General features: G+C 41.5%; 1 protein-coding gene across 1 annotated transcript in view; it reads left to right on the top strand.

Annotated features, from left to right (window-relative positions):
* Positions 1 to 12,470, top strand: part of HEPH (hephaestin) — a 114,975-nt gene that overhangs the window by 24,531 nt on the left and 77,974 nt on the right. Inside the window, exons 12-15 of the mRNA XM_046673887.1 lie at positions 1,308 to 1,520; positions 8,729 to 8,942; positions 10,747 to 10,886; positions 11,680 to 11,811. Of these exons, the coding sequence (XP_046529843.1) occupies positions 1,308 to 1,520; positions 8,729 to 8,942; positions 10,747 to 10,886; positions 11,680 to 11,811 (699 nt within the window). The remainder of the gene's footprint in view (positions 1 to 1,307; positions 1,521 to 8,728; positions 8,943 to 10,746; positions 10,887 to 11,679; positions 11,812 to 12,470) is intronic.

Below are 12,470 nucleotides of genomic sequence, written 5' to 3'. Positions count from 1 at the left end.
GCTTTTAAGTGACATAGAGTTCAGAGGAGGAAAACCTTAATGAGGAACAATCCAATTGAAGGATTCCTGGAAGAAGGGAGAGCTTGAGCTGGGATTTGAAGGCTGAATAGGTTTTCAAGCAGACGTTACAGGCAAGGAAAGCAGAATCAGGAGGTTAGCAGTATTCCCATTAGCGTCCCAGGGGATTACCAAATACAGTTACTCATTAAAGCTGGTTCCAGTGGATGTGGGAGCATTAAAAAAGTGTCAGCTTCAAGCAGGTCTCCATGTAGTTTTAAGGGGAGTGTGGAGGATGGGAGGGGGTCAAGAAGGAGTGTGTTGTCTTTTGGCTCCATCTCTTGGTTCTCATCACCAGTCAGTTACATCAGCCAGATAAAGCAAGACAGTTCTGCAAACCAAGTTCATTCCAGTTTGAAATCATGGAATACCTGATTAGCACCAAACAACATGCCAGGTGCTTGAGCAGTCACATAGAAACATAAAAAATGATGTGCTTCCTGGTAGGCCAATCTAGTGTGGGAGATAGATTTATAAGTAAATCACTGGACTCTGTGGTAAGTGATATGGCAGAATTTTGTGGGGCAACAGTTTCATGAAAACCAGAGAGAGAGTAATAACTGTGCTTCACAGGAATGGTGACCTTTGAGCTGGAGCATGATGGATGAGTAGCAGTTTACTATAGGGAGAGACCAGAGGGAAATTTATTCTATGCAGAGGGAACAGCATGTGAAAAGTCAACAAGTGTTTTCTAAGCAACTACTGTGTTTAAGGCTTTGAGGATGCAGAGGCAAATAGAGCTCGCTGGATAATGATGTGTGTATTTGTGTAAGAGGGAGTGGGAGGACAGACTTCAGGAAGAGGTACTAGGGAGGAGGACTTTGCAGGAATTCAGGCCAGAGATGATGAGAGCCAGAACCATGGCAGTTTCAGTGAAGATGAAGAGAAGACAAATTGAAAGCTGAATATGGAACCTGGGGAAGCCCAACACTTTATGGAGGGATGGAGAATGAGAACAAGATGGACGAGGAACAATCAGAGAGGTTGTAAGAAAACCAGGAAAGTGTGGTGCAATAGAAGCCAAGGGAGGAGAGGTGAGCCCAGAAAGGCCAGCTGGGCTCTCATCTCAAAGAGACAGATCTTCATAAGTAGAACTAATGTGGCTTAGGGGAAAGGGCATAGGAGTTGAGGATGACTTGGGAATTTCAAGTTGTGGGAAACCACAGTACAGAGCTGATGCCATGCTGCTGGTTGGTGCCCAAGTAGTCTGGTCTCATCTCTCTATCCTGTCTTGTGTTTTTGTTTTCCAGCCATTAATGGATTTCTGTTCTCTAACCTGCCCAGGCTGGACATGTGCAAGGGTGACATAGTGGCCTGGCACCTGCTCGGCCTGGGCACAGAGACTGATGTGCATGGGGTCATGTTCCAGGGAAACACCGTGAAGCTTCAGGGCATGAGGAAGAGTGCAGCCATGCTCTTTCCTCACACCTTTGTCATGGCCATCATGCAGCCCGACAACCCTGGTAAGTGCCTTAGCAGCTGGCCCTGAGCTGAGAGGCTTTGTTGGGCATGGTGTTGTTGCGGGGGAGGTGTGGAGAGTGCTGGTGAAGAGAAAAATCATGTTGAAGGTACTTGGGAAGTTTTCAAAACACTTTTGTCTTCTCCCTCCTCAATATGTACTCCATGTTCTGGTTGTTTGGACTCTCTTCTCTGCTGGAGACAGAATAGAGTGAAGAACTGAGGAAGTTCTTTTCAGGAACAACAGGAGAGAAGGCGAGATGCACCCAGCATCACAGCAATTCTTATAAAGGCAGAGAGTGGACTTGGCCATGTAACTCCTTGGCCAAGTAGAGATTCTATAGATAAACTCTTTGCATTGGGAGGGAGGTCCATGAGATGTGCCTATGTGCTCCCAACTCATATTCTGGGAGGATTTCTGCAAACTTCTGATGAGAGTGGGATGAGGTGTGCTGTAACAGTTTCAGCCCAGGAACCAGAACACAGCAACTTGTAGTTTCATTAACTTTCTGTTTAATTTTGTTCTAATCATTCCCCCTCCTGTAGCTAGATTTCTTCCTTTTTTTCTTTCTCTGTCTGTCCCTCCCCCTCCCTCCCTCCCTCACCTTCCTTTCCTATATCTCTCTCTCTTAGTCTCTGTCTCCCTCTTTCTCTTCCTCTCTCTCTCTCTCTTTCTTTCATGAAGAAATTTGACTACAGTGTTTCTTCAGAATCAGTCTACGTCTGACATTTCATAATGCAGCAGTACTTTCCTTTTGCAGTTCCTAGGATGCATTCTTTATGCAGGCAGTAGGTGGCAATAGTGAGCCAGCCCTGGTGGCCTAGGGGTTAAGATTCAGTGTTCTCACGTCAGTGGCCGAGGTTCATTTCTTGGTCAGGAAATCATACCACCCATCTGTTGGTTGTCATACTGTGGCAGCTGCGTGTTGCTGTGAGTCTGAAAGCTAAGCCTTCAGTTGTGCCACCAGTATTTCAAATATCAGCAGGGTCACCCCTGGTAGACAGGTTTCAGCAGAACTTCTAGACCAAGATAGACTAGGAAGAAGGACCTGGCCACAGACTTCTGAAAAAGTTGGTCATGAAAACCCTATGAATAGTAGCAGAGTGTCGTCTGATAGAGCACTGGAAGGTGAGAGTATGGTTCAAAAAGAGGATGGCTCAAAAAGACCAGGCAGGGTCCTGCTCTGCTGTACACAGTGTCACTAGGAATTGGAATTGACTCCACAAGGCACTAACAGCATAGACAGCAGTAGTGTTTGTAAGAAAAATCTGTCAGTTCCACACATTTCCTACTAAAATAATATTTTAGTTCTGTAGATTCCATTCACAGTTGGAAAAGAAATCCCTAAACAAAACACATCTGCTTGATGATTTAATTATTTCAGCCTGGCACTGGGTTTGGCAAACACTTTGCGTAAAGCTGGTCCCCACAGACTTCTTGGGTCCTCATTTCTGCCTATGTACCAGGAATACTTTCTTGGTCAGGAGAGTTGTTTTCAAATTAGAAACAACAGTTAATGGAGCTGAAAGGAACAGCAGAAACAAGTACTTGTAGTGAAGCCTGAGTAGGGGGACCTTCTGAATAAGAAAGACCTTTCTGTCTAGCCTTGGTCCCAAAGCCAAACCCTTGGTTTAATCTCCTTCCTAATGAATTAGCCAGGTTCCCAGCTGGGTCTATATGCCTCCCCAGGGCTCACTCCTACTTTGGATGAATGAAATTATTTTTGTGTCACATTCAGGCCCAAGGAATGTGGATGTAGATGGCTTGAAAACATTCTGATCGCTGGTATGAGGGGAGAGTGAGTGAATGTTTTATAAGATTAAAGGCTTGAAACGTTGTTCTTGGTCAAGATTCCTGAGTTTTCTCACCAGAAAAAGCCCAAACTCTTTTTACCTTTGCATTTCCGGACCTTTCAAACTCTATCCTCTTTCTGAAGAGTTCCCCAGACATAGAGTATTAGAACTAGTGGATTCCCATTGAGATAATTTCAATTCACTTATTTTACTAACATGAGAAAGAGACAGAGACCTGGAGGGGTAAAATGATTTGCTGAGGTTAGAAATGTTGGCTCTATTTTTTCTTTTCCCTCTCCCTTCTCCATAAGCTCCTATTAATTCTCTCTCCTAGATGATCTCTTAAATTTTAATTCTCCTTCATTCTGCCCCTGGGGGATTAAGATTGAAAGACTATTGCACGTAGCTCTCCAAAGAGAGTAAAAGTACCCAGTTAAAAAAAGCCAGGACCAGAATCTGGCTTTAGGATTCTAGAGAAAGGAGTCATGATGGGGACTGGGAAAAATACATACGTAATTGAGCAGCTTTGCAGATTACTTAAACACATCACCATGCAGGGCCAGCCCAGTGGCTCAGTGGTTTTGTGTGTACGTTCCGCTTCGGCGGCCCAGAGTTCACCGGTTCGGGTCCCGGGTGTGGACACGGCACTGCTTGGCAAGCAATGCTGTGGTAGGCGTCCCATATATAAAGTAGAGGAAGATGGGCACGGATGCTAGCTCAGGGCCAGCCTTCCTCAGCAAAAAGAGGAGGATTGGCAGATGTTAGCTCAGGGCTAATCTTCCTCCAAAAAAAAAAAAATCACCATGGTGATTCATCTTGTGTGCTGGCTGCCTACAATTATGTTTAACAAAATAGAAAAACAAATCTCCAGAAAAAAATACAGCAAAATGTTGTCTTCAAGTTGTGAGAGTTATTGCTGATTTGTTTATTCTCTTTTCTCTTTCCTTTAAATTTTAATAAACCTATATTACATTTAATAGAAATGATATACTGTGTTCAAAGATATCATCCTGCATAATATACCTCAGCTCTTCCAATAGAACTATTGATACTAGAGCTTTAATAGCCAAGAAAAGTGACAGATAAAAAGGCTAGAGCTTGAAATGTGTCATTTCCCACCAGCTTCATGTTTGATTTCTCAGCAGCAAAGAAAAGAATATTTATTACTGCCTTGGTCCCTCGGTGTTTCTTTCCTCTCTTTGACCATTGGAGCTCTTTCTTTATTCATCAGTCCCCTCTTTCCCCTCCTTCCCACTCTCTTTTCTTTCCCCACTCCTTTTTCCTCCTTTTTCTCATTTTTCCTCTTCTTTCTTTCATTCTTTTTTCCTTCTCTCCATTTTTATATCTCTCTTCTTTCTTTTTCCTGTTCTCTCCTTCATTCTTTCCTTTTTTTTCTTCCAGTTATTTTTCTCCCATCTTTCTGTTGGTATTTTATTCTTTTTCATTTCCTCCTTCCATTCTTTTTCTCTCTTCTTTCTTCCCTTCCTTCTTTTCCTTCTCTTGTCTCTCTTTTCTCCATTCTTTTTTATTTTATTTTTTCCTTTGATTTTCCCTCCCTTTTTTGGGCTTCCCTTATCTCCACTTCCTTCCCTTTTTTATTTCTATTTTTTGTCTTCCTATCTCCCTTTTTTTCTTCTTTATTTTTTCACCTTTTCCCTTCCTCCTGTTTTTTTCTTTTTCCTTTTCCTTCAACCTGTATCTTTTCTTTCCTCTCTCCTTGTCTTCCTCTCTATTTTTCCTTCTTTTTTCTCACTTCTTTTTATTTTCCCTTTCTTTTACAGTTACATTTTCCAAAAACATCAAAGACATCTGTTTTCTTCCACTTGTTTGTCCAGACACTAGGGATGTGCAGATTAATGAGGCAGCTCACAGTTAGTGTGAAAGGGAAATAGGTATGTAAACAACATTGGCAAGGCTATGATGATGCTATCTGCCAAGAGCTATGATAACACACAAGAAGTTATAACAAATTCTGCATGATTTGTGGAGTGAAGCTTTCTTAGGAAAATAGACATTCAAATTGAGCTTTTAAGGATGAGTAAACTGTCACCAGGCAAAGAAAAGGGATGGGTGGTGAAGATGGCATTATAGGCAGTAGCAACCATATGGGCAGTGACTTGGAAGCAGACTCTGTCTGGAGAAAGTTGCATAGACTGATTTTATTCATTGGTTCTCACAAGGTAGTATGCTAAAAGGTGTTTGAAAATGTGTGGAGGTGCTTTTAGTTGTCATAATAACTAGGGATATGGAGGGGGGTGATACTGTCTTTTAGAGGGTGGGGAGCAGAGATTCTAAAACTTTCTGAAATATTTAGGGCAGTCTTAAACAATGAAGAATAATCCCACATAAAATGCTAATAGCATCCCTGTTGAGGAACACCAAGAAGTAAGATTTAAGGGGATGCAGAGCAGGAGGCTCTTGCAAGAGGCAGTGATAGCCTGCCAATGGGTGGGAGCAATAATGGTGGAGAAATGGGGCAGAGTTAAGGGATATTTCAGAGAGAAATTACAGGACTTTGGTGAAGGGCTGAGCAAGAAGAAGAATGCCTGAGGTTCCCAGCTTGTGCACTTGGATGGATAGTGGTGTCATTAACCAAATGAACAGACACAGAAGCAAGGGCAGGGTAGTGAGGTTTGAGTAGAAAGTGCTTATTTGAGGGCATTTTGAGTTTTAAGTTCCTGGTGAAATCCAGGTGGTGTGGATTTCACAGTATGTAGCTGTGGGTAGAAATGTAAAGCTTGGAAAAGTCCAGGCTAGAGAGAGAGGTTTGGGTGTTTTCATAGTTCAAGTCCATAAGCATGTAAAGTGATAAGAAAGAAAACTTAAGATAGAAATCAATATTTAAGAGATAGGAAGGAGAAGAAAAATCAGAATAAGGAGACAGAAAAAGATTGATCAAAGAGGTAGGAGGAGACTCAGAGACCAACAGCAGAAGAGTATTGAAAAAGAAGATTCTTGCACAATAATGTCTATATGAGAAAATTCAGATGATGTTCTAGTCCAAGGTCACCTGACTCTCCGAGAATGTCTTCTATTTTTTCCCATGCCCTCCAGTGATCATCAGACTTTCTTCTTCACACTAACAACTCCTGTGCTATGACTTTTGGACAGTGTATACAGTCATTCATTTGCACACACATTTATTTACTCAGCACTTATTTATTGCACACCTTCCATGTGCTAAGATGGGGGTAGGAAAGTGAAAAGATAGACATGATCTTTGCTGTTAGGGGAGATCTGCAATAAACATAAAAACACATACATAAAATAATAAGACAATTTTGGATCATAATATATGTCATTAAGGAAGTAAAATACAGTGATGTGATAAAATGATAGGGTCATTGCTTTAGAGAGGGTGCTCAGGGTAGGCCTCTTTGAGAATGTGACATTAAAACTGAGACCTAAATAATGAGGAGGAAGGAGCTATAGGAAGATCTCTGAGAAGAACATTCCAACCAGAAAGACCAGCAAGGGCAAATGTCCTAAGGTGAGAAAAAACATGTTCAAAGGTCAGAAAGAAGGACAGTATGGTTGGCATGTAGTGAGCTAACATAAGACTGAAATGACATGAGGTCATAGAGTTTGGCAAGAGTCATATTATGTAGGGCCTTGTAGACCATAGTCAAAAGCTGGAATCATATTCTAAGTATGAATGGAGCATTAAAGCAAAGGAGCAATGTGCTCTGGATCATATTCTTTAGAGGACCCTGGATCCTGGATGGAGAATGGTTGAGGAGGGAAGAAAAGCAGAGAGGACAGTTGGGAGACTTTTGAAGTTTTCCAGTGAGAGATGATGGTGGCTTTAACTAAGGAAGTGAGACTGGAAATGGAAGAATAATTTTGAAGGAAGAGCTCATAAGATTTACTGATGGAATAGCTGTGGGAAGTAAGAGAATTAGAAGAGTTAAGAAGTAGATATGGAAGGAAAAAAGTGGATTCTTTCTTTGAAGAAGTCTATAAATTAGTGGAAAGGATTGTTTTTAAAGAGGGAAGCACTTAGTCCCTAACCATGTGGTTTAGATGTAAAGTTTGCTAGGAGAGGCCAAGAATTTAGAAGACAATGTGGGCCAGAATAGTCAAGGAGGGCTTTCTGGAAGAGATAAAACATGAAGTAGGCCCTGGAGAATGAGTGAGCTCTCATAGATATTTGTGGAAGGGGTGGGCAGGTACATTCTAGAAAGGGAGTAACGATATGAGTGAAAATTCCAAGGTAGGAATGAAATATGTGAGAGAGACAGTCACGGGCAAATTTAGTTGTAGAACTGGTTGAATTTGGGATTAAGTGGAAAGTAGGATTGGGTCAATAGTTTGGAGCCAGCTCATAGAAGCTTTTAAAATCCAGGAAGAAGTGTTTGTAGTGATGGGATAGGCAGTGGGTAGCAAGGGAAGTAATGGTGAAAAAAAATGTTCTAGGAAAGTTAGCTTCTTCTGGTCAACATTCTATAACTGTAGTGTCCCTGATATAGAAACCTGGAGCTTCAGGTCAGGTCCAGGCAGCTCCACAACTCAGATATTTAAGACTGATATCCAAACATTTCATTGTAAAAACCTAGGGAAAGCCGTCCCAAAGCTCTCTGATGTAAGCATCCTTATGATCAAGAAGGGCTCCCAGCTGGCATCCAGCATCCTTCCCCCACCACAGAGCCAGAGCCCCGGGTCTGTACCTTCCCTCTACTGCTTCCTAATGGTGTGACCTTTACATGTCATTTAGCCTCTGTGCATCTGAGTTATAATTTGCTAATCTGCATAATAGGGGGAAATAATTATTTAACTCCCTGTAATGTTATAAACATGACGTGCGATATCTATTTAAGCCCATCTTTATTTCTTTGGTACTTGGTAGAAAAAGGAGACAACTGGTCAATGTCTTCGTTGGAATAATAATTATGATGGCTTTATTTGCTTATTTATAGCTTCACTTATTGAATGTTTACTATATACTGTGCTAAGTAATGTGTACATATTATTGTGTTTAATTCTAAAACAACTCAATGAAGTAAAAGGATCTCTATTTTACCACGAAGGAACTGAAAAATACGAAAGCTTAAAAATTGCCTCAAGGTTATACAGCTAATAAGCGTCAGATAGGGTGACCAACCATTCCAGTTTGCTCAGAACTGGGGAGTTTCCAGGGATATAGGACTTTCAGTGCTAAAACTGGGAAAGCCCAGGTAAATAGGAAGAGTTGGTCATAGTGGCAGAGTGCAGTTTTAAGCCCAAACAGTGTGGCTTTGGAGTTCTTAACATCTATGCTCATTGCTCGCAATAAATTTGAAATAATCTCTTATCTAATGCATAGAAGAACCTTTTCCAAAACTAACCACTCTCTGCAGTATGCCTACAGAGAGATAAGAAATCCCCTGTGTGCTACACAGGGGTATTCTGATTCAAGTTTTTCTCTCTGTTCCTTCTTCAGGGACATTTGAGATTTACTGCCAAGCAGGTAGCCATAGAGAAGCAGGGATGAGGGCAATTTATAATGTCTCCCAGTGTCCTGGCCGCCAAGCCACCCCTCATCAACGTTATCAGGCTGCAAGAATCTACTATATCATGGCAGAAGAGGTGGAATGGGACTATTGCCCTGACAGGAGCTGGGAACTGGAATGGCACAACCAGTCTGAGAAGGACAGGTAAGGCTTCAGAAAAGAAGAGATCATACTTTCAGAGACTCTGAACCATTTTACAGGTAAGGAGGGTACTGAAATTCTGAGATGAGGAGACATTTATCTAAAGTCACCTAATAAGATACCAAATCTGAAGCAAGGGCTAGAATGCAGGTAAGCTGTAACTCAATGCTTCTATATTGCTATACTATGGGGCTGAAGTAAAAGATCTTACCCACACTCTCATGCTCTTAATCTTTGCCTCCTTTCCTCTGGTTAGCCAGAAGTACCTATACTGGGACTTAAATTTTATAGAGGACTTACTCAAGGGACTGAATACCCCAAGCTCAGCTGTTCCTTGACAAACTGTTATTAAGGTACAGGCTAAGCTGTATAACAGAAAACGCCCAAAACAGAGTGGTTAAATACATTAGAATTTTATTTCTTGCTCACATAATAGTAAAACTAGAGCAGTCCAGGGTCTGTAGGTGAATTAGTCACTCATAAAATTTGTTTTCATCTCTGAAACTAAGATACTTGTTTCATTTGTAGTCATTCCCAGATATGAAGAAAAGGGAGTGAAGTCCAGGGCAAGCAGTATTGTCTGTAAGGTGATGACCTGGAAGTTGTATACATCACTTTCTATCATACCCAATTATACTGAATTTATTCATATGGCCACACCTCACTGCAAGAAAGTCTAAAAGTGTAATCTCTGTTTAGGCAGCCATGTGCTCAGCTAAAACCTAGGTGATTCTATTACTAAAAAAGAAAGGAGGGGCGAATTGAAATTGAGGTATAGTTTAGAAATTTCCACTAGTTTAGTTTTGGTGTTCTCACCACCCTTTCCCAATTCTTACCCTTTATATTGGCTGTTGAAGTTTGAAGCCTTCTTGCTAACTTGTTCTGCAACCTTGAAAAAGTGACTTCCCTTCTCTGGGCCTTGGTTTACTAATCTTTAAAGTGATGTGGTATAGTTGAAAGAATTTGACTAGAAGGAGGTAGAAAAGGAGCAGCAGACTTGAATCCATGTCCTGGCTCCATTTCTGACTGACAGTAACAATGAAAATAAGTCCTAGCATCTCTGAACTACTGATTCCGTCTCTGGGACATACCTACCTCATCAGCCTATTGGGAATGTAAAATGATGAAATGAATAATAAAGCTCTTTGGAAACCGGCAAAGCATCACACAAGGAGAAATCTGTAAGATTCCATTTCCTCCCTATGTCTCCCCATTCTTTACCTTCCAGCAGTAAAAGCAGTTTGTACTCTCATGCCATCTTGTACCTTGTCTTTTTGTCAAACTAATTCCATCTAAGACATCATTAAGGCTGAAGCTAGAACCCAGGGTTTCTGATCCTTTTTTTGTTTTAGTGAGGAAGATTAGTCCTGAGCTAACATCTATGCCAATCTTCCTCCACTTTATATGTGGGACACCACCACAGCATGGCCTGATGAGTGGTGTGTAGATCTGCCCCCAGGATCCAAACCTGTGAACCCCAGGCAGAAGAAGCAGAGCACACAAACTTAACCACTACACCACCAGGCCAGCCCCAGGCTTCTGATTCTTATTTCAGTGCTCTTACCATATTGGCTGTACTACAAATTCCTATCTGGATGATTACAAATAAGGGAACACAAATATATATTGAAATATGCCATCTTTAATTGCAATTAAGCAGCCAATGTGGTGAGCAATGTGACATTAGAAGGCATAATCCCCTCTTTATTCTATTTGTGACGGGAGGTTGAGTCTGACTTAGCTCCCCCATATCTGAAAATGAAGGATTGAGGACCAGGTGCTGATGCCACTCTTTGGATTCTTCTAGTTATGGTCACATTTTCCTGAGCAAGGAAGATGGGCTCCTGGGTTCCAGATACAAGAAAGCTGTATTCAGGGCATACACAGATGGTACATTCAGGATCCCTCGGCCAAGGACTGGATCAGAGGAACACTTGGGAATCTTAGGTAAGGGAATTCCACTTCCTTCCTAGTGTCTAGAAGCCTGTGCTGCTCCTAGGGAGGCTATGTCATATCAGGAAGGCCTCCTCATTCCCCAATATCAGTTTTTCCTTAAGATAGCCTGGAACTATAATAATATTTTATAAATTATTCATGAAAATAAGCAATCAAAGGGGGAAATTAATTAATTCTGCTGCAACCTGAACCAGGTTTTTCCAAGCCTATGTATCTAGGGATCTCTCAGGGTTATAGGTTTTTTAAAAAATGCTAAAGGCAGGGGAACTTAGGAACATCAAAGAGCAAAAAAAAAATGATACAGGGAACCAGTATTACCCTTGCACTACAGTTTAACTATTCCTTCAGTTTCTCCACTCATGTAGGGGCCAATAAGTTTTCTCTTTCTTGTCCTTGCACTGAAGAGACCCACTGGGCCTTGAAGACAGCCCAGGAATTCTGTACTCTGTGCCAAACTCACTCTTTTTCAACAATGATTCCACAGAGCTGCGATTATCTAGAAACTTGGGCTATAATATAGAGAGAGCTGGGGTGGGAAAAGTAAGGGTAATTTGAGACACAATCCTGTTGTAGAAGTATCCTTATCCTACGCATAGCAGTATCAGCTTAAGGGCTTCTGAATTTAAAAGTGGCACCAGTAATGACTTTCAGTCTCAGAAAGATCCTATCTCAGGGCAAACCCTAGTTCTAGGGAGCTCCTGTGTACGTCCCTTTCTTTACTGCCTTTAATGTCCCTGTTTCACTACTCCATTAATGAGACTTTTCCTTCTTTTGTATATATTAGGTCCACTTCTCAGAGGAGAGGTTGGTGATATCTTAACTGTGGTGTTCAAGAATAATGCCAGCCGCCCCTACTCTGTGCATGCCCATGGAGTGCTAGAATCCAGCACTGGCTGGCCACTGGCTGCTGAGCCTGGTGAGTGGGAACGCTTAGTGAAGGGACAAAGGATGTGAAACACCTGTGATTCAGCCCTCCGGCTTGCTCCTTTAAAAAAGCATGCTCTTAGAGAACTGAAAAAGGAATATTATCCAGGACTAAGCCACAGCCTGAGTTTGTCTCTATGAAATACTAACTCTCTCAATCTCAGAACAGGCTACCTACCTTAGGTCTTTTGTAAATCCTTAACACTGGTTACACATGGAGCCTTATACTGGCCTTAACCCTGAATATGGATTGAGTTCCTAACCCTCTCTAGATCTGAAGTTAACCTTTGTTATAGTCTGAGCTCCTAATCATGGCTAGAGAGTGACCTATCCCAGACCACAAACTGATCCTTAACTCTAGCCATAGTTAAAGTTCTTGTCTCCCTAGTACAGACTAAATCATAACTCCAGTCACATACTAAGCTCCTAATACTAAATGTAGGGTGACCATAATCTTGACCACATTCTCTTCCAATCATTCATTCACTGAATAAACAATTACTGGAGGCCTGCTGGGTGCAGGCACAATTTTAGAAGTTATGGATGCAGTGGGAAATAATACTTGTTCCCACCCTTAAAAATCTTGGGCTATTATGATAGAGTAACAAGTAAACTGGTAATTATAATGCAGTGTTTTAAGCATCAAATAGG

Source organism: Equus quagga, chromosome 10 (genome assembly GCF_021613505.1).
Source record: "Equus quagga isolate Etosha38 chromosome 10, UCLA_HA_Equagga_1.0, whole genome shotgun sequence".
NCBI classification, from domain to species: domain Eukaryota; kingdom Metazoa; phylum Chordata; class Mammalia; order Perissodactyla; family Equidae; genus Equus; species Equus quagga.
The sequence above is the reverse complement of the archived record's forward strand: the minus strand, read 5'-3'. Positions and strand labels throughout refer to the sequence as shown.